Source organism: Rana temporaria, chromosome 4 (genome assembly GCF_905171775.1).
Source record: "Rana temporaria chromosome 4, aRanTem1.1, whole genome shotgun sequence".
In the NCBI taxonomy this organism is placed as follows: domain Eukaryota; kingdom Metazoa; phylum Chordata; class Amphibia; order Anura; family Ranidae; genus Rana; species Rana temporaria.
Window position 1 is genome coordinate 471815509 of NC_053492.1, and position 22318 is coordinate 471837826.

The 22318-nt window shown below is 50.8% G+C and overlaps 1 protein-coding gene across 5 annotated transcripts in view; it reads right to left on the bottom strand.

Moving 5' to 3' along the window:
* MDGA1 (MAM domain containing glycosylphosphatidylinositol anchor 1) overlaps positions 1–22318 on the bottom strand; it is a 424007-nt gene that overhangs the window by 27844 nt on the left and 373845 nt on the right. For 3 of the 5 annotated variants that reach the window (XM_040351805.1, XM_040351803.1, XM_040351806.1), the window contains 2 exons: positions 15544–15699; positions 7556–7714 (listed from right to left, as the gene is read on the bottom strand). In XM_040351805.1, the coding sequence (XP_040207739.1) occupies positions 7556–7714; positions 15544–15699 (315 nt within the window). The remainder of the gene's footprint in view (positions 1–7555; positions 7715–15543; positions 15700–22318) is intronic. The other 2 variants (XM_040351804.1, XM_040351807.1) reach the window with 1 other exon arrangement.

The window sequence follows — 22318 nt, forward strand, 5'->3', positions numbered from 1 at the left end:
TATTGTATTTAGACTGCTGGGACTTGTAGTTCTCCACCATCTCCTGGGGCTCAGGTGCATGCAATCCACCCTCTATGGGACTACAAGTCCCAGCAGTGAGAAAAACTGAACAAATATGGTGGATTGCATGCACCTGAACCCAGGAGATGATGGAGAACTACAAGTCCCAGCAGGTTATAATATAAAGCTCTGAGGTGGATGGATGTCTGGACAGTGACAATTGATGGGCACAGTGGTGACATTTGATGGGCACAGTGGTGACAATTGGTGGCACAGTGGTGACAATTGATGGCACAGAGGTAACAGTTGATGGCATGGCACAGTGGTGACAATTGATGGCACAGTGGTAACAATTGATGGCATGGCACAGTGGTAACAATTGATGGCATGGCACAGTGGTGACAATTGATGGCACAGTGGTAACAATTGATGGCATGGCACAGTGGTGACAATTGATGCACAGTGGTAACAATTGATGGCATGGCACAGTGGTAACAATTGATGGCATGGCACAGTGGTGACAATTGATGGCACAGTGGTAACAATTGATGGCATGGCACAGTGGTGACAATTGATGGCACAGTGGTGACAATTGATGGCACAGTGGTAACAATTGATGGCATGGCACAGTGGTGACAATTCAAGGCACAGTGGTGACAATTGATGGCACAGTGGTAACAATTGATGGCATGGCACAGTGGTGACAATTGATGGCACAGTGGTGACAATTGATGGCAAAGTGGTGACAATTGATGGCATGGCAAAGTGGTGACAATTGATGGCATGGCAAAGTGGTGACAAATGATGGCATAGTGGCTGTGTTTGATGGCATGGCACAGTGCTTGCGTTTTGATGGCACAGTGGTTGCGTTTTGATGGCACAGTGGCTGCGTTTGATGGCACAGTGGTGATAATTGATAGGCCGAGTGAGGCTGCAATTGTTTTTTTTTTTTTTTCGTTTGCGCCCCCCCAAAAAATTTGAGCACCAGCCGCCACTGGTCCCATCTCTTCCATCCCATGTCTTTATCCTCCTCCAGTCCCATGTCCTCCTCCACCTCCAGTTCCAGTTCCATCTCCTCCATCCCATGTCCTCCTCTTCCAGTCCCATCTCCTCCATCCCATGTCCTCCTCCTCCTCCAGTCCAATGTCTTCCTCCTCTTCCAGTCCCATCTCCTCCATCCCATGTCCTTCTCCTCCTCCATTACCATCTCCACCATCACATGTCCTCCTCCTACAGTCCCATCTCTTCCATCCTATGTCCTCCTGTTCCTCCAGTCTCATCTCCATCACATGTCCACCTCCTCCATCCCATGTCATCCTGCTCCTCCAGTCCCCTCTTCTCCATCCCATGACTACCTCCTCCAGTCCCATCTCCCCCATGCCATGTTCACCGCTTACAGTTCCACCTCCTCCATCCTATGTTCTCCTGCTCCTCCAGTCCCATCTCCTCCATCTACTGTCCTCCTCATCCTTCTGTCTAATCTCCTCCAGTCCCACCTCCTTCAACCCATGTCCACCTCCTCCAGTCCCATCTCCTCCAACCCATGTCCAACATGCCCAGTCCCATCTCCTCCAGCCCATGTCCTCCTCCTCCAGTCCCATCTCTTCCATCCTGTGTCCACCTGTACCAATCCCCTCTTCTCCAGTCCCATCTCCTCCATCCTGTGTCACCCTCATCCAGTCCCATCTTCTCCATCCTATAAAACTGATACATTGTGTGTAATGATATTGATACATTGTATATAATGATACTGATACATTGTGTGTAATGATATTGATACATTGTATATAATGATACTGATACATTGTATAATGATACTGATACATTGTATAATGATACTGATACATTGTGTATAATGACACTGATACATTGTATAATGATAGTGATGAGTATCCCCCCGGCGCTCTCTGGTCACATGGGGTCCCCTCCTCTGTATCGGCTCATTATTACAGATATACATTCCATGTATTGCTCTGATTATACACACTGCCTGGCTCCCTGAGTTCCCGGGGGCCCCCTGGGGCCAGGATCCCTCCAGCTGATGCAAACCGTGTCCCTCTAAAATGCAGGAAAACTCTCAAGTAGCGTGCCCGGCGTCCCCCCAGACCGGCGCACAGATGCTTTGCTACGATTGGAAAATGCGCAATCAGGCTTGCCGCTGGAAGACAGCCAGTCACAGGGGGCAACGCCTGGCTGTGTGCCAACCGGCTCGTTAACCCTTTCTGCGAGAGAGATAGAGAGATGACTTTGCTGGGATCGATCGTCACCAAAATGGGATCGTGACTTTTTCCTCATCAGCCCCGAATTCCCACCGCCAGAGCAGCTTGACTTTTATCATGGAGAAAGTGTTCCTAACCAGAACTTTACCCCCTTCCTGCCCAGGCCGATTTTCAGCAATCAGCGCTGTCACACTGTGAATGACAATTGCGCGGTCGTGCAACCCTGTACCCAAACAACATTGTTATCTTTTTTTTTAAACAAATAGGCCCAGATTCCCGTAGATCGGGAGCATCTCTGCGGTGGCGTAACGTATGTCATTTACGTTACGCCTCCGCAAGTTTTTCATGCAAGTGCTTTATTCACAAAGCACTTGCGTGTAAAGTTGCGGCGGCGTAGCCTAAATCACCCGGCGCAAGCCCGCCTAGTTCAAATTAGGCGGGTAGGGGGCGTGTAGCATTTAAATTAAGCTCGTTCCCGCGCCGAACGTACTGCGCATGCGCCGTCCGAAAAATATACCAGGGTGCATTGCTCCAAATGACGTCGCAAGGACGTCATTGGTTTTCGACGTGAACGTAAATGGCGTCCAGCCCCATTCACGGACGACTTACGCAAACAAAGTAAATTTATAAATTTCGACGCGGGAACGACGGCCATACTTAACATTGGTTGCGCCTCATATAGCAGGGGCAACTTTACGCCGGAAAAGCCTAACGTAAACGTCGTAACTTCACTGCGTCGGCCGCGCGTACGTTCGGGAATTCGCGTATCTGGCTAATTTGCATACTCGACGGGGAAAACGACGGTGGCGACACCTAAAGGACAAAAAAAAAAATTGCATTTAAGATCCGATGGCGTAAGAGCCTTACGCCTGTCGGATCTAATGGTTATCTATGCGTAACTGATTCTAATAATCAGTCGATACAACGGCCCAGATTAGGACTCACGACGGCGCACATGGCGTTGCGCCGTCGTAAGCCCTTTCAGAATCTGGGCCATAGAGCTTTCTTTTGGTGGTATTTACTCACCTCTGTATTTTGTATTTATTTTTTGCTAAACAAATGGAAAAATAACAACAGTTTTGAAAAAAAACCTTGCTTTTCTTAATTTCTGTTCTAAAATTTTGTAAATAAGTATTTTTTCTCCTTCACTGATGTGCACTGATGAGGCGCCGCTAATGGGCACTGATGAGGCTGCACTGATGGGCTGCACTGATAAGCACTGATGGGTACTGATGAGGTGGCACTGATGGGAACTGATAGGCTGCACTGATGGGCACTGATGAGGCAGCACTGATAGGCTGTGCTGATGAACACTGATGGAAATGACATCTTACATTAAAGTGAGAAGCGGGGGGGTGCTGACTTCTTACCTCTTCTCCCATGCAGCCAGCGAGTTGAGAAGCGGGGGTGAAGGGCCGAAAATGACTTCTCACCAGGCGGGGCCTCTAGTAATTTGGGGGGCCCTCCGCAGCTTTGTGGGGCCCTAAGCGGCTTGCAGAGTGAGCCTATAGGGCGGATCGGCCCTGGGCAGCACTGACCGGCATCACTGATGGGCACTGAATGGCAGCACTGATGGGCACTGATGAGGCTGCACTGATAGGTGGCACTGGGTTTCTGTGTTGAGAGGTCTCTGGTAACGAGAGCAGGTGGGTACGGCTCCTGCCCATGTGACCACTATAACAGCCAATAACAGCGCTCACGCGATCAAGCAGACCTTCCAAACCCCCCCCCCCCCCACTGTGCATATAATAGTCGAGTTAAAGAGACACCGGGGTGGGGGAGGGGTTAAGGGCGTTTGTCAACAATATCCAGTGTGCTTTGTTTTTTGTTTTTTTTTAACTCCAATCTTGCAACCTGGCGAAATTTGAGGCCAATTATGAGGAAAGTTCAGCAAAGAGGAAATTAATAACTTTGTTGCAATTAAATTGTTCAAATTCTCTCCGTTCACCCCCAATTCTTCCACTCGATGGAAGAGCAACACAGCCAGCGATCGCATGTTTGTTTCTGTCTGTGCGTCCGCAGCAAGCTCTGCAAACACCCCCCCCCCCAATCCAAACAGGTGCCCCATCACAACACCCCCCCCCAATCCCAACAGGTGCCCCATCACAACACCCCCCCCCCCCAATCCTAACAGGTGCCCCATCACAACACCGCCCCCCCCCCAATCCCAACATGTGCCCCATCACAACACCCCCCCCAATCCTAACAGGTGCCCCATCACAACACCCCCCCAATCCCAACAGGTGCCACAACACAACACCCCCCCAATCCAAACAGGTGCCCCAACACAACACCCCCCCCCCAATCCCAACAGGTGCCCCATCACAACACCCCCCCCAATCCCAACAGGTGCCACAACACAACACCCCCCCAATCCAAACAGGTGCCCCAACACAACACCCCCCCCCCCAATCCTAACAGGTGCCCCATCACAACACCCCCCCCAATCCCAACACCCCCCCCAATCCTAACAGGTGCCCCATCACAACACCCCCCCCAATCCTAACAGGTGCCCCATCACAACACCCCCCCCAATCCTAACAGGTGCCCCATCACAACCCCCCCCCCAATCCTAACAGGTGCCCCATCACAACACCCCCCCCCCCCCAATCCCAACAGGTGCCCCAACACAACCCCCCCCCAATCCAAACAGGTGCCTCAATACAACACCCCCCCCAATCCAAACAGGTGCCCCATCACAACACCCCCCCAATCCTAACAGGTGCCCCAACACAACCCCCCCCCAATCCTAACAGGTGCCCCATCACAACACCTCCCCCCAATTCTAACAGGTGCCCCATCTCAACACCCCCCCCCCCAATCCTAACAGGTGCCCCATCACAACACCTCCCCCCCAATTCTAACAGGTGCCCCATCACAACACCCCCCCCCCCAATCCCAACAGGTGCCCCAACACAACACCCCCCCCCAATCCAAACAGGTGCCTCAATACAACACCCCCCCCCCCCAATCCAAACAGGTGCCCCATCACAACACCCCCCCAATCCTAACAGGTGCCCCAACACAACCCCCCCCCAATCCTAACAGGTGCCCCATCACAACACCTCCCCCCAATTCTAACAGGTGCCCCATCTCAACACCCCCCCCCAATCCTAACAGGTGCCCCATCACAACACCTCCCCCCCAATTCTAACAGGTGCCCCATCTCAACACCCCCCCCCCAATCCTAACAGGTGCCCCATCTCAACACCCCCCCCCCAATCCTAACAGGTGCCCCATTACAACACCGCCCCCCCCAATCCTAACAGGTGCCCCATCACAACACCCCCCCCCCAATCCTAACAGGTGCACCATCACAACACCCCTCCCCAATCCTAACAGGTGCCCCATCATAACACCCCCCCCCAATCCTAACAGGTGCCCCATCACAACACCCCCCCCAATCCTAACAGGTGCCCCATCACAACACCCCCCCCATCCTAACAGGTGCCCCATCACAACACCTCCCCCCCCAATCCTAACAGGTGCCCCATCACAACACCCCCCCCCAATCCTAACAGGTGCCCCATCACAACACCCCCCCATCCTAACAGGTGCCCCATCACAACACCCCCCCCAATCCTAACAGGTGCCCCATCACAACACCCCCCCCATCCTAACAGGTGCCCCATCACAACATCACCCCACCCAATCCTAACAGGTGCCCCATCACAACACCCCCCCAATCCTAACAGGTGCCCCATCACAACCCCCCACAATCCTAACAGGTGCCCCATCACAACACCCCCCCCATCCTAACAGGTGCCCCATCACAACACCCCCCCCCCCAATCCTAACAGGTGCCCCATCACAAACCCCCCCCCCCAATCCTAACAGGTGCCCCATCACAACACCCCCCCCCAATCCTAACAGGTGCCCCATCACAACACCCCCCCCCCAATCCTAACAGGTGCCCCATCACAACACCCCCCCCCCAATCCTAACAGGTGCCCCATCACAACACCCCCCCCCCAATCCTAACAGGTGCCCCAACACCCCCCCCCAATCCTAACAGTTGCCCCATCACAACCCCCCCCAATCCTAACAGGTGCCCCATCACAACCCCCCCCAATCCTAACAGGTGCCCCATCACAACAGTGCGATTAGTCTGTATACGGGATCGGCATGCCGATCGCTCCGCAGCTGCTCAGCTGATGAAATGCTAATCATCCGTGAAAAAGCTTTTCTGTGAATTTTTGCTCCCTGGAAACCCGCCGCTCCGCGCCCGCTAATTGTTTACCAATAACAAAGGAGAAACACGGAGGATACAATGTTACCAAAACCAAAGTGCCGGCCGCTTCCCGTCTCCCTCTAAAAACCCTTTCACACTGGGGCCGCGTTCGCGGTAAAACGCCGCTCGTTTTACCGGCAATTCACTGCTGTTTAAGTGGCGCTTTTAGCCCGCTAGCGAGGGGGGTTTAACCCAGAAAAAAAAGCAGTTAAAAACTCCCGTGTTGCGGTGCTTTCTGAATCGCTTTTCAGGTACAACCCATGAGCATGCCTATGGCAGACACCTTGCTGATCCCTGATTCCAGGCCCCCCTGGCCCCTACCTGCTGACCAGTGGCGTCACTAGGGTTGGTGTCACCCGGTGCGGTAAAACATGGTGTCACCCCCCCTCTGTCTAGGCTGCCCAGCACCAAGCAGGCAGCGCACGGGCACGGAGCGCACCCCAAACCAGCCCCTGTAAATGATAGTATAGGGCAGTATACTGGCAGGTTAGGGTAGTATAGGGTGGTATAGTGGCAGGTTGGTGTAGTGGGGTGGTATAGGACAGGTTAAGGTGGTATAGGGCATGTTGGGGTGATATAGGGTAGTTTGGGGTGGTATAGGGCAAGTTAGGGTTGCATAGGGCAGGTTGGGGTGGTATAGTGCAAGTTAGAGAGGCATAGGGCAAGTTGGGATGGCATGGGAAAGGTTGGGGTGGTACAGGGCAAGTTAGGGTGGCATTGGGCAGGTTGGGGTGGTATAGGGCAAGTTATGGTGGCATAGGGCAGATTGGGGTGGTACAGGGCAAGTTAGGGTGGCACAGGGCAAGTTGGGGTGGCATGGGAAAGTTTGGGGTGGTACAGGGCAGGCTGTGGTGGCACAGGGCAGGCTGGGTGGTACAGGGCCGGCTGGGGTGGTATAGGGCTGTTTGGGGTGGTAAATGGCAGGCTGGGATTGCACAGGGCAGGCTGGGCATGTCAGCTAAAAAAACAAAAAACGGGATGGTGTCACCCCTCTAGCGGGTGTCACCCGGTGCGGACCGCACCCCCCGCACCCCCCTAGCAACGCCTCTGCTGCGGACGCCCATGACTACAATATAGGATGGCTCTATAGAAACAAGCGACTCACCTATGTGTCTCCCCCACATGTGGTAATAGAAGGAGATGCAGTACGATGGAGCTTTGGGCGGTTTCATTTTGGTCATGGTCACGTTGTACATGGGACTGATGAGCCGCGCTCTGTCCCCCGCCTTCCGCGGCAGTGACGCCTCGATGAACATGAAGAAACCTGAAGGAAGAGACCAAACCTGGTAAATTCAGAACGTCTTCACACCTGTACACGGGCAGAATAGTGGGGTGGACAAAAACTGCATCCATAGTGTTTCATGCAGAGTATAAAGCTCAGTGGCATATTTACCCCCCCCCCCAAAAAAAAATCGCATTTAAACTGCATTTAAATTTGTTCTGTGCGAATGGTGCTAAATCAAAAGTTCTCAACAGATCAAGTATGTGAATGAGGAAAATACCACATTATGACCACTAGATGGTGCCGACTATTAGAGAAAATAAATATGCTCTTCACCTCCATCTAGTGGCCATAATGCAGTATTTTCCCCCATTCAATGGTCATAGAATTTACCGATTTTTGCCTCATTTGTACAGAATGAATTTACACGCAGCTTCGATGGACAATCAGCTATGTACATTTTTATAAACACACCCTCTTAAAGTGGACCTGTCATCTGATATATGTTTTATTTTTGATACACGCATGCTCAGTGCTATGTCAGTGTAACACTTCTAGACATTTATTATCTCACAAAGAGGTCACATTTCTGTCTGACAACGCGCTCATCTCCGGAAGGACAGAGATACCTTTGTCCGGGAATCACACAGGATCTCCAGCCCAACGTTCTAGAAACCAGGGACATGTCATCTGTGATGGGGCAACGTTGTCAGGCTGTGGGTCAAAGTGACTGACCATCAATTTACATTGTTGTGATAGGATGTCTCATTTAGTCAATGATGCCTCCTAGGATCCTGGGCTCAGGGCTGCCTTAATGAGAGGGCACACCTGGGCACCCATCCCAGGATTGAATGGGTGATCTGTCTATCAAAGTGCCCGGACAAGGGGGAGGGGCTAAATATGACGTGGCGCGGCGGGGGAACACACAGCTATTCAAATGAAAGCTGTAATGTTCCCCGCGCTGATCAACTTTGGCGGCGGCGGGGGGGGGGAGGGCTTGGCTTTTTCTGGGGGGACATGGCTGCATCTCTGGGGGGACACGGCTGCATTTCTGGGGAAAAATGGCTGCATTTCTGGGGACACATGGCTGCATCTCTGGGGGGACATGGCTGCATCTCTGGGGGGACATGGCTGCATTACTGGGGACACATGGCTGCATTTCTGGGGACACATGGCTGCATTACTGGGGGGACATGGCTGCATTTCTGGGGGGACATGGCTGCATCTCTGGGGGGGACATGGCTGCATTACTGGGGGGACATGGCTGCATTTCTGGGGGGACATGGCTGCATTTCTGGGGGGACACGGCTGCATCTCTGGGGGGACACGGCTGCATTTCTGGGGGGACATGGCTGCATCTCTGGGGGGACATAGCTGCATTTCTGGGGGGACGCGGCTGCATCTCTGGGGGGACACGGCTGCATTTCTGGGGGGACACGGCTGCATTTCTGGGGGGACACAGCTGCATTTCTGGGGGGGTCATGGCTGCATTTCTGGGGGGACATGGCTGCATTTCTGGGGGGACATGGCTGCATCTCTGGGGGGACATGGCTGCATCTCTGGGGGGACATGGCTGCATCTCTGGGGGGACATGGCTGCATTTCTGGGGACACATGGCTGCATTACTGGGGGGACATGGCTGCATTACTGGGGACACATGGTTGCATTTCTGGGGACACATGGTTGCATTTCTGGGGACACATGGCTGCATTACTGGGGGGACACATGGCTGCATTTCTGGGGACACATGGCTGCATCTCTGGGGAGACATGGCTGCATCTCTGGGGAGACATGGCTGCATTTCTGGGGGGACATGGCTGCATTACTGGGGACACATGGCTGCATTTCTGGGGACACATGGCTGCATTACTGGGGGGACATGGCTGCATTACTGGGGACACATGGCTGCATTTCTGGGGACACATGGCTGCATTTCTGGAGACACATGGCTGCATTTCTGGGGACACATGGCTGCATTTCTGGGGACACATGGCTGCATTACTGGGGGGACGTGGCTGCATTACTGGGGGGACGTGGCTGCATTTCTGGGGACACGTGGCTGCATTACTGGGGGGACACATGGCTGCATTTCTGGGGGGACACATGGCTGCATTTCTGGGGACACATGGCTGCATTACTGGGGAGACATGGCTGCATTACTGGGGGGACATGCCTGCATTTCTGGGGGGACATGGCTGCATTTCTGGGGACACGTGGCTGCATTTCTGGGGGGACATGGCTGCATTTCTGGGGGGACATGGCTGCATTTCTGGGGGGACATGGCTGCATTTCTGGGGGAACATGGCAGCATTTCTGGGGGGATATGGCTGCATTTCTGGAGACACATTTAAAAAAAAGTATCGGTATTCGGTATCGGCGAGTACATGAAAAAAAGTATCGGTACTTGTACTCGTCCTAAAAAAGTGGTATCGGGACAACCCTAGTTGTCACCCTAGGACAGGAAGTGTATTATTGTCAGCACCAATGGGTAAAAATATAGTGAAAAACGCCTATAAAAAAAAGAAACAAAGGCAGCCAAGAGCTGATAATCTCCAATATATTATTTTTTGTTCCTCGGTGGCTCTGATATAGAGCTTTCCCAAACAGCGAAATCCTCCTAACAGCCAGCCGCGGCTCCTTCCATTGTTCACAGATGTTGGCTCGCTCCGACGGCTGCGATTCCAAAAAACCTCAGCGCCATTTGGAGCGAATGTAAACATCAGAGACATGAGAGCCGGCCAGTTCTGGGGAGCCGAGCGTGAAATCTCTGCCATGTTGTCACCGTTCGAAGGAACAATGGTCCTGAACTCCTCCTCAGCAGCCAGCACCATATGTGTGGGAGGAGTTTAGCCCAACGCTTGGGTCAAGAACGATGGTTCGCCGCGCAGAGCTCTGAAAGGAACCAAATCCTAATGAGTTCTGCTTTGGACCTAATTGGTTACCTTTAATCTCGTAACCGTCACAATCTGTGTCTCGTTTCCCACCCCCCCATTTATGCTACCAGGTGCTCAGGGCTTTACCTAGGGGGATGGGGCGCCATAGCAAAACCATAAAGGGGCCCCCATGTCTCTCTGCTCTGCGTCAGGAAGATGATTCCTCATTTCATACAAAATCATATACAGTGGAACCTCGGATTACGAGGATAATCCGTTCCAGGAGAACGCTCGTAATCCAAAGCACTCGCATATCAAAGCGAGTTTCCCCATTGAAGTCAATGGAAATGAAAATAATTTGTTCCGCATTGATTTCAATGGCATGCAATACTGCGTGCGGCCAGAGGTAAGGGGGGGCGCCGGAGAGCCTCAGAAACAGCCGGAAAGGTCCGAGGACAACTCGGCTGACGTCAGCAAACCTTGTAAGGGCTCGGGAATGGAGTATTTTGTATCTCTATTTATATATATATATATTTTATCCTCGTCTGATACCAAAGTGGTCCTGAAGAAGCTATTTGAGAAACACGTTGACCCAAGAGGATCTGTCACCAATGTTATTGAGTACACATGTGTATATACTGTAAAATAATAGGCCAGTAGGGTGGTAGACATTTGATGGTATTCTCTACTATGCATGAGGAGGAATTTACCGAAAACAGCACATGTGCCTATTTTAACCACTTGAGAGCCGCGCTATAGACAAAAGATATCCACAGCGCGGCTCTCACCTGCCGGGTGGACGTCCCTGGATGTCCTGCTGTTTACATTCCCCTTGCGTGCCGCCGAGGGCGAGCAGCTGGGAAAAACTGTGCCCGGCATGTCACGTGATGCCGATGTGCGTGCCTGGCGGCCGCGATGTCTGTCAGGTACCCGCGATCGGCAGTGACAGAGCCAGGGACGTGGATCTGTGTGTGTGTAAACACAGAGCTCCACGTCCTGTCAGGGAGAGAGGAGACCGATGCTGTGTCCCTTGTACTCTTCTCTCTCCCTCCTCTATGCCCCTTCTCTCTTTCTCCTCCATACTCCTCTCCCCCTCTTTCTCTCTTACTTCCTTTACCACACCCCTCCTCTCTCTCCTTCTATCTCTCTTCCACACACCCTTTCCTTCCTTTCCCATTCCTCCAAACCCCTTTACCACTCCTCTCTCCCCCCCCCTTTCTGTTCCTTTCTCCACACCCCATCTCCCTCTCCTTTCTCTCCCCCTGGCCGCTCTATCTGCCCTATCTCCCTTCCATCTTTCTCTCTCCCTCCCTCCCTCCCTCTATATTTCTTCTCTCCACTCTCTCACACCCTCTATTTATTTCCTTCTCTCCTCTCTCACTCCCCCTCTTTCTTCCCTCCTCTCTCCCCCCTTTTCTTCTCTCCTCTCTCTCTGCCCTCCCTCTATCTCTTCCCTCCTCTCCCCCCTTCCTCTATTCCCCCCTCTCTCTCTCCCCCTCTCTCTCTCTCTCTCTCTATCTCTTCCCTCCTCCCCCCCCCCTCAATTTTGTCATTCCTCTCTCACTCCCCCTCTTTCTTCCCACCTCTCTCTCTCTCTCCTCTATTCCTTCCCTCTCTCTCTCTCTCTTCACCTCCCTCTAATTCTTCTCTCTCCTCCCCTCTCTCTCTTGCGCTCTCTCTCTCGTTCTTCCCCCCTCTCTCGTTCTTCCCTCCCCCTCTCTCCCCCCTCTATTCCTTCCCTCTAATTATTCTCTCCTCTTCCGTTCTTCTCTTTCTCTCTTTCCTTCTCTCTCTCTCTCTCCTCTATTCTTTCCCTTCTCTATCTCTCCCTCCACCTCCCTGTAATTCTTCTCTTCTCTCTCTCGTTCTTTCCCTACTCTCTCTCTCCCTCCCCCTCTATTCCTTTCCCTTCTCTCTCCTCACCTATTCCTTCCCTCTAATTATTCTCTCCTCTTTCGTTCTTCTCTCTCTCTCTTTCCTTCTCTCTCTCTCCCTCCTCTATTCTTTCCATTCTCTATCTCGCCCTCCACCTCCCTGTAATTCTTCTCTTCTTTCTCTCGTTCTTCCCCTACTCTCTCTCTCTCTCTCTCCCTCCCCTTCTATTCCTTCCCCTTCTCTCTCCTCATCTATTCCTTCCCTCTAATTATTCTCTCTCTCTCGTTCTCTCTCTCTCCCTCCACCCCCCTCTATCCCTTCCCCTCTCTCTCATTCTTTCTCCCCCTCTATTCCTTCCCCCCTCTCTCTCCACCTCACTCTAATTATTCTATCCTCTCTTTTTCCTTCTCTCTCTCTCTCTCTCTCTCTCTCTCTCCTCCCTCTATTTCTTCCCTCTTCTCTCCCCCTCTATATCTAACCTCATCTCTCCCCCCCTCAATTTCTTCCCTCCTCTCTCCCCCTAGTTTCTCTATTCCCCCCCCTCTCTCTCTCTCTCCCTCCCCTTCTATTCCTTCCCCTTCTCTCTCCTCATCTATTCCTTCCCTCTAATTATTCTCTCTCTCTCTCTCTCGTTCTCTCTCTCTTTGCTTCTCTCTCTCCCTCCACCCCCCTCTAATTCTTCTCCCCCCCTCTCTCTCTCGTCCTTTCTCCCCCTCTATTCCTTCCCCCCTCTCTCTCCATCTCACTCTAATTATTCTCTCCTCTCTTTTTCCTTCTCTCTCCTCCCTCTATATCTAACCTCATCTCTTTTTCTCCCCCCCCCCTCAATTTCTTCCCTCCTCTCTCCCCCTTATTTCTCTATCACCCCCCCTCCCTCCTCTCACCCCTTCCTCTATTCCCCCCTCTCTATCCCCCCCCCTCTCTCTCTCTGCCTCTTCTCTCTGCAGCAGAATATATACATTTCCCTCCTCTCTCCCCCTTGTTTCTCTATCACCCCTCCCTCCTCTCACCCCTTCCTCTATTCCCCCCTCTCTATCCCCCCCTCTCTCTCTCTGCCTCTTCTCTCTGCAGCAGAATATATACATTTCCCTCCTCTCTCCCCCTTATTTCTCTATCACCCCCCCCCCCCCTCCCTCCTCTCACCCCTTCCTCTATTCCCCCCTCTCTATCCCCCCCCTCTCTCTCTCTGCCTCTTCTCTCTGCAGCAGAATATATACATTTCCCTCCTCTCTCCCCCTTATTTCTCTATCACCCCCCCCTCCCTCCTCTCACCCCTTCCTCTATTCCCCCCTCTCTATCCCCCCCCCTCTCTCTCTCTGCCTCTTCTCTCTGCAGCAGAATATATACATTTCCCTCCTCTCTCCCCCTTGTTTCTCTATCACCCCCCCCTCCCTCCTCTCACCCCTTCCTCTATTCCCCCCTCTCTCTCTCTCTCTCTGTCTCTCTCTCCGCCTCTTTTCTCTCTCTCCTTTCTCTGCTTCTTCTCTCTCCAGCAGAAAATATACATTTCCCTCCTCTCTATAAAGCAGAGACACATGACAGTCACATATGGCGGCCGCCGTCTTCTGACATGTGTAGCGAACACAGCAAGAGGATAAGATGGAAACATTTCACTCCCTCTATAAATATCAGGGGGTGGGCATATGGCGGGTGGGTGGGCATATGGCGGGTGGGTGGGGGGGCACAACAAGGGGACATTTTTGGGCGACTGGCAGCATTACAATCCTGCTGGCGAGGATGACTGGCAGCTGTGTGATTCACGAGGGAAGACGTTCTCCTTTCCATGTACATCACAAACGCTGAGCAGGTAAAGTGGACCTGTCATTACATTTTACAAGTCTGCATGAATAAATTACAGACGTGTCACAATCTACAGCAACAACAACAATGTTCAGAAAAGTTCTACCTTTCTATCATTAAAAAGCTACCCTTGAGTTCAAGTCAGCGACGTTGCCTAGACTGAGATGATGTCATCAGTCTGCTGCAGGCAATAGGAAGTATTTCCTCAGTCTCCCCTGCCACAGACAACATTGTAACTTTGAAGCAAGTCCATAGGTGTGTGCAGCCCATTGCATTAGGGTGTGCACCCCGAATCTCAAACACATGTGCCTTTCTCTGCAGCCTCAGCTGTACAGGGCAGTGAATGAACGGGAAGTGCTCTGTGCTGAGTGGCTTCCTGTTCATTCACCAACTGAAGCATAGTAAACACAGCAGGGGTGGACTGACAACTCATGGGGCCCCCCCGAGGAATAGAAGATCATGGGGTCCCCGCCCACACTCAAGTCACACATGCACAGGGGGACACTGTGGGGGGGGCACAAAGGGGGATACTGTGGGGAGCACACAGGGGGATACTGTGGGGGGGAGAGCACACAGGGGTACACTGTGGGGGGGGGAGCACACAGGGGGTCACTGTGGGGGGGGGGGGAAGCACACACGGGTGGGGGGGGAGAGCACACAGGGGGACACGGGGGAGAGCACACAGGGGGACACTGTGGGGGGGAGAGCACACAGGGGGACACTGGGGGGGGGGGTCACACAGGGGGACACTTGGGGGGGGAGAGCATACAGGGGGACACCGTGGGGGGGAGGGGAACACTCACCTAAAGCCTGTAATAATACCGTTAATGGCGCACTGCTCCCTGCCGGCCCCTCCTCTCTTGTCCATCCCAGGTGATGTCGCGTACAGACAGTACAAGCACCTGCGGTGGACGGGAGGAAAGGAGGGGCCGGTGGGGAGCAACGCGGCGTTAGCGGTATTATTACAGCCGCTTCAAGGGGCCGGGCCCGAGGGCCCAATGGCGCTGTCCTGCTGGAGAAGAAAATAAAAGCAGATGAAGGCATTGCCAGGGGGAGTCTTGTGATCTCTGTGAAAAGTAATAGATACCTGGAAGTGTTACACGGAACAAATTATTTTCGTTTCCATTGACTTCTATGGGGAAACTCGCTTATGCGAGTGCTTTGGATTACGAGCGCTCTCCTGGAACGGATTATCCTCGTAATCCGAGGTTCCACTGTACTTTAAAAACATTAATTTTGCAGACAGCTGTTCTATCCATAACATTTCTGGATGGTTGGTGACCCTGATGGCAAGGGTAGCGATGACTGACCCAATGGCCTTACCTTCCTCGGTGCCACCGTTGTCCTTTTCTGGCCCCGTGTTCACCGTCCTTTTGGGATCTTTCGTCTTCAAACTCTGGCGGATCCAGTCAAAGGTGTCGTCTTTATCCTGCACAAACCCGCAGAGCTTCTCGTCATCAAAACTGCATGTGTTATCTGCTAAAAAAAAAAAAAGCAAAAGAGAGCGTGAGCTCCTGTGCCGGGCCTTTCTCATGGCCTTTGCGTATGCAGCTCGTATAGCAAAACATCATTGAAGCCAAACCTCACAACGGTCCCGGATTCCGCGGGACTGTCCCGGGATTTCAGAAAATTCCTGATGTCCCACATATCTGGGCCCAGGGCTGATCCTAGGGTCACAGGTGCCAGGGTGCAGAAATATTTCAGGCGCCCCCACGTGGGCGTGGTCATCTTACTAACCCCTCCCCTTTACAAATGTTTCTATGGCAATGACTCAACCACAGAGATGCTCCCCCACGAAGTCTTCATTACCCTGGGATCCTTACATGATCTCTTAACAATAAACAAAATACAGGAAGAGAAGCAGAGTACTTTTTTGGGACCTGGAGGGGGGTCTCTGTGATGGACACAGAGAGGGCTTCTGTTAGAGAGTCTGTTAGATGTTCAGCGCCCCCACCTCTGCAGGCGCCTGGGTGCAATGCACCCTGTGCACCCTGCCTAGGATCGGCCCTGTCTGGGCCCAGCCTTGCAGTCCAATGCCAGAGCAGGTTTTTGGCATTTGTCTCCACTAATTTACCTGTCAGGGGAGCAACTGGACTGTCCCGGAATCTGCAGGACTGTCCCGGGATTCCAGCAAAATCCAGATGTCCCACATAACCGGGCTTAGCCTTGCAGTCCAATGCCAGAGCAAGTTTTTGGCACTTGGCTCCACTAATTAACCTGGCAGGGGAGCAACCGGACTGTCCCGGAATTCCTCGGGACTGTCCCGGGATTTCAGCAAAATCCTGATGTCCCAAATATTCGGGGGTTAGCCTTGAAGTCCAATGCCAGAGCAGGTTTTTGGCACTTGGCTCCACTAATTTACCTGGCAGGGGAGCAACTGGACTGTCCTGGATTCCGCGGGACTGTCCCGGGATTTCCGCAAATTCCTGATGTCCCACATATCTGGGCCCAGCCTTGCAGTCCAATGCCAGAGCAGGTTTTTGGTACTTGGTTCCACTAATTTACCTGGCAGGGGAGCAACTGGACTGTCCCGGATTCCGCAGGACTGTCCCGGGATTCCAGCAAAATCTAGATATCCCACATATCCGGGCCCAGCCTTGCAGTCCAATGCCAGAGCAGGTTTTTTGCACTTGGCTCCTCTAATTTACCTCCACCTACTACTACAGGCTACCTGTAGAAAATGACAGGAGGGGGCGGAGACAAGATCAGTCCCCCTGCACAAGGGGGAGAGCAGAGCTGTGGGATGGGCCCATCAGGCTCCACCTACTACAGGCCGCCTGTAAAAAAAACTACAGGAGAGGGAGGAGACAAGACCAGAGCTGTGGGAGGGGCCCAGCAGGCTCCACATACTACAGGCAGCCTGCAGAAAACTACTGGAGGGGGTGGAGACAAGACCGGTCACCCTGCACAAGAAGGGAGAGCAGAGCTGTGGGAGGGGCCCAGCAGGCTCCACCTACAACAGGCAGCCTGCATAAAACTACCGGAGACAGCAGTCCCTCTGCACAAGCAGAGAGGGGGTAGCAGTGAGCGGTCTTTATTACAGGAAGTCTCACCCTGGATTACTGCACAAATCCGGAAGAAATACACAAATCTCATTGAGATTTCAGAAGAATACACATATCTGATACAAATAGCCGGATTCAGGTAGGGGCGCGTATCTTTGAGGCGGCGTAGCATATCGTAGGTACTGTATTCACAAAGCACTTGCCTCCTAACTTACGGCGGTGTAGCGTAAATGTGGCCGGCGTAAGCGCGCCTAATTCAAATGAGGATGAGGGGGGCGTGTTTTATGTAAATTACTCGTGACCCGGCGTTATTGACGTTTTTCACGAACGGCGCATGCGCCGTCCGTGTACATATCCCAGTGTGCATTGCTCCAAAGTACGCCACAAGGACGTATTGGTTTTCGACGTGAACGTAAATTTCGTCCAGCCCCATTCACGGACGACTTACGCAAACGACGTAAGATTTTCAAATTTTGACACGGGAACAAACGGCCATACTTAACATTGGCTACGCCACCTAGGGGGCAGCTTTATCTTTACGCGGCGTATCTCTTACGGAAACGGCGTATCTTTACTGCGACGGGCGCACGTATCGGCGTATCTAGTCATTTTACATATTCTACGCCGAACTCAACGGAAGCGCCACCTAGCGACCAGCCCTAAAAATCACACTTTAAGATACGACGGCGTAGGAGACTTACGCTGCTCGTATCTTAGCCTAATTTAGGCGTATCTGTAGGTAGATTCACGTAGGGGCGCCTAAAATTAAGGTCGGCGTAGCCTAGCGTGTTTACACTACAACGCCTTAAGTAAGAGAGGAAATTACATGATTCAGAAAGCACTTACCTCCTTACTTAGGGCGGCGTAGTGTAAACACGGCGGGCGTAAGGGCGCCTAATTCAAATGGGTTGGGGGGGGCGTGTTTAATGCTAATGAGGCTTGACCTCACGTTTTTTGAAGTTTTTCCTTACTGCGCATGCGCCAGGCGCCTACATTTCCCAGGGCGCATTGCGGCTAAGTACGCCGTACGGACCTATTGATTTTGACGCGGACGTAAACGGCGTAACTCCCGATTTGCGGACGACTTACACAAACGACATAAAAAATTCGAACCTCGCGGCGGGAACGGCGGCCATACTTTAACATTGTTATTCCACCTCATAGGCGGAATAACTTTAGGCCGCCTAAGGCCTTACGAAAACGACGTTAATCGACTGTGGCGGGCTCGCGTACGTTCGGGAATCGGCGTAAAAGCTCATTTACATAATCTACGCCGGCTGCAATGGAAGCGCCACGTAGCGGCCATCCAAAAAATTTCAAGCTAAGATAGAACGGCGCAAGCCGGCCTATCTTAGCTTTGTTTAAGCGTATCCCTGTGTGAGCATACGCTTAAACAAACGCCGGCGTAGATTCGGAGTTAGGTCAGCTTATCTACTGATTAGCCGGCCTAAATCTTTGTGAATCTACCTACTGGTTTCCAGAATACGCTCAAATTTACGGCGGCGCAGATTCAGAGTTACGACGTCGTATCTACTGATACGCCGGCGTAACTCTCTATGAATCTGGCTAAAAGTGTTAATTTGTAACATTTCCAAAAATCTATAAAAAAAAAAAAAAGACCTATGGAACGCATCCTTCACATTCCAGAAAAAAAAAACATTCCAGATATAAAAAAAAAAACATTCCAGATAAAAAAAAAAAGCAATCCAGATAAAAAAGAAAATTGGATTTACAGGTGTTATTGGGGGGGGGGGGGGTGGGCCCAGACGGTTGAGCTGCGTTTTTACCAACCTTACCCCCCTCCCTTTAACCACATAAGACCCGGACCATTATGCTGGTCAAGGACCTGGCCCCTTTTTGCGATTCGGCACTGCGTCGCCTTAAGGCTGCATTCACACCTGAGCGTCGGTCGTTTTTTTGGGTGTTTTTTCCGGCGTTTTGTCGCGCGTATTCATGCTTATTTGCGCGTTTGCATACAGCGTCGTCCGACGTTTTTGTACTTCGATGTTTTTTATTTTAGCCAATAGGAAAAATTATCATCTTTACATCACTTGTTGCTATGTTGGTAGATTTGTTTAATCTTCTGCCTGGGTGAAAAGTTCTATTGAATAAAGCGACGAAAACGCCCGTGGCAAACGCTCGTTGTCGCGCAAGTCGCTTGAATCGAGCGTTTCCATTACTTTCTATGGGAAATGGAAACGCTCAAATACGCCCAAACCGCCCGATACGCGCGACAAAAAAGAGTTCCGGAACTTGTTTGAGCTTCAGGCGTTCGGCGTTTCGGCATGCGGATGTGAACCATCTCCACAGGGTATAATGTTATTTTTCCCCTCCAGCGTATTGTAGCGTCGCGCTTCATGGGACAAAACGCCTAGGTGTGAATGCAGCCTAACTGACAATTGTGCGGTCGCGCGACGTGGCACCCAAAACAAAAATTGGTGTCCTTTTTCCCCCCGCAAATAGAGCTTTCTATTGGTGGTATTTGATCACCTCTGCGCTTTTTATTTTTTTGCGCTAAAAATAAAAAAAAGAGCGAAAATTTTGAAAAAAAAATCTACTTAATGTTTGCTAGAATAAATATCCCCAAAAAAAGATATAAAATTATTTATTTTTTTTCCCTCAGTTTAGGCCGATACGTATTCTTCTATCTATTTTTGGTAAAAAAAATCTCAATAAGCGTTTATTGATTGGTTTGCGCAAAATGTATAGCGTTTACAAAATAGGGGATAGTTTTATGGCATTTTTATTAATATTTTTTTTTACTAGTAATGGCGGCGATCAGTGATTTCTTTTCGTGATTGCGACATTGTGGCGGACACTTCGGACAATTTTGACACATTGTCATTTTCACAGCGAAAAGTGCTATAAAAATGCACTGATTACTGTGAAAATGACAATGGCAGTGATGGGGTTCACCACTAGGGGGCGCTAAGGGGTTAAATGAGTGTTTCTTACTGTTTGGGGGCGTGGCTGGATGTGTGACATCACTGATCGTCGTTCCCTATATCAGGGAACAGACGATCACTGCCACTGCCACAGAGAAGAACAGGGAAGGTGTGTTTACACTCACCTCTCCCCGTTCTTCAGCTTCTGCGACCCGATCGCGGGACACTGGCGGCAATCGGGTCCGCGGGTCCCGCGGGCGTGGTCACCGGAGCTTCGGACCCGTCGTGAGCACGCCGTCGGCGGCGCATTCGCGACCCAATGCTAGGCTCTTAAAGAGGACGTATATTTATATGCTCATGTGCCCAGCCGTGCCATTCTTAAGTGGTTAAGGACCGGCTCACGCATATATATACGTCGGCAGAATGGCACCGACAGGCAAATCGGCGTATATTTACATCAGTTTGAATTTGCCGGCACGCACGTGTGTACGCGGCATAAGACTCCCCAGACAGGGCCACCATCATGAATTATGGAGCCCCTTACACAGCTTCAGGCATGTGCCCCCTGGAGCCGCGAGTTGAGGTCGGGGGGGGCTTTGGGTGCTGACGGAAAGAAAAAGGGGGGTTGCCCTGTGGACCTCTGGGCCCTAAAAAAATATATAATTTTTTTTTATAAAAAAATAAATAAAAAAAGGGGGGGTTGCCATGCAGGTCTCTGGGGACCTCTGGGCCCTTCAATAAAAAATAGTATATAAATAAAAACATATATATATATATATTTTTTTTAAATACAGGTGTTTTGGGGGGGGGGCAGACGGTTGAGCTACGTTTTTACCAACCTTACCCCCCTCCCTTTATAATATAAATAATAATACAAAAATATATATATATATATATATATATATATATATATATATATATATATATATATATATATATATATATATATATATTTTTTTTTTTTTTTTTTTGTTAAATTAAGAAAAAAACCCCCAAATTTTTTTTTACTTAAAATTAAGGATCTATCAACATAAAAAAATGTGTGTATGTGTAATATATATATATGTAAATAAAAAGGGGGGGGTTGTCACCCGGGGCCCTGGGGACCTCCAGGCCCTTTAATAAAAACAAAAATTTAAATAAAATAAATAATAATAATCATTTTTATTAAAAAATAGAAAAAAAAGGGGGGTTGCCATCCGCGGACCTCCGGGGCCCTGGGGACACCTGGGCCCTTTAATAAAGAAAATAATAATAAAAAAAAATAATATATATATATTTTTTTTTAAATTAAGAAATAAAGACCCCCAAAAAAATGTTTACCTTAAAATTAAGGATCTATCAACATAAACAAAAATGTGTGTGTATATATATATATATATATATAAAAAAATAAAAAGGGGGGGTTGTCACCCGGGGCCCTGGGGACCTCCAGGCCCTTTAATAAAAACAAAAATATAAATAAAATAAATAATAATAATAAAACAATTTTTTTTAAATTAAAAAATAGAAAAAAAAAAAGGGGGGGGTTGCCATCCGCGGACCTCCAGACCCCTGGGGACCTCTGGGCCCTTCAATAAAAACAAAAAAAATAGATATAAAAAAAACCTAAAAAATAATAAAAAAAAAAAAGAGGGGTTGCCATCCGGGCCCCTGGGGACCTCCGGGCCCCTTACAGGTGTACCCCCCTGATAGCGGCCCTGTCCCCAGATCTTCAACCCATGAGGGTTTGTCTTTGAAATGCCGTCTTTGGAGGAACGACAGGTGATAGAAGGTTCTCCTTCTAATACAGCACATTAAGGTGGAGGCAGGTGACCGGCGCGGCCTCCCCCGGGCTTGTTGGACGAGGAGAGCGCGTCTCTCTCCCCCCCCGCTGCGTCTCCATCTCAGCGCCACCTTCCTACGATCGTTCTGCCACTTAATCCTCTAACAAGCCAAGCCCGACCTCTCCTTTCCACTTCATTTAGCCCCTAACAAGAATGCAAACAATGACCTTTTTACAGTCCCAATGGAAAGTCCCCACCGGAATAAACAAGAAGAGCCGATCTACAAGTCACGCACAATGTCCCCCGTAGGTCAGCACGCGACCCCGGCGCCCGTTTTCTCCAGGAACGCCTCACCTTTCACCCTGCTCTCCATAATTCCTCCTTTTATGAGAAGAAGCAAAAAAAACAAATGTTCTCAACAATCTGCCCAATTTGTTACCAT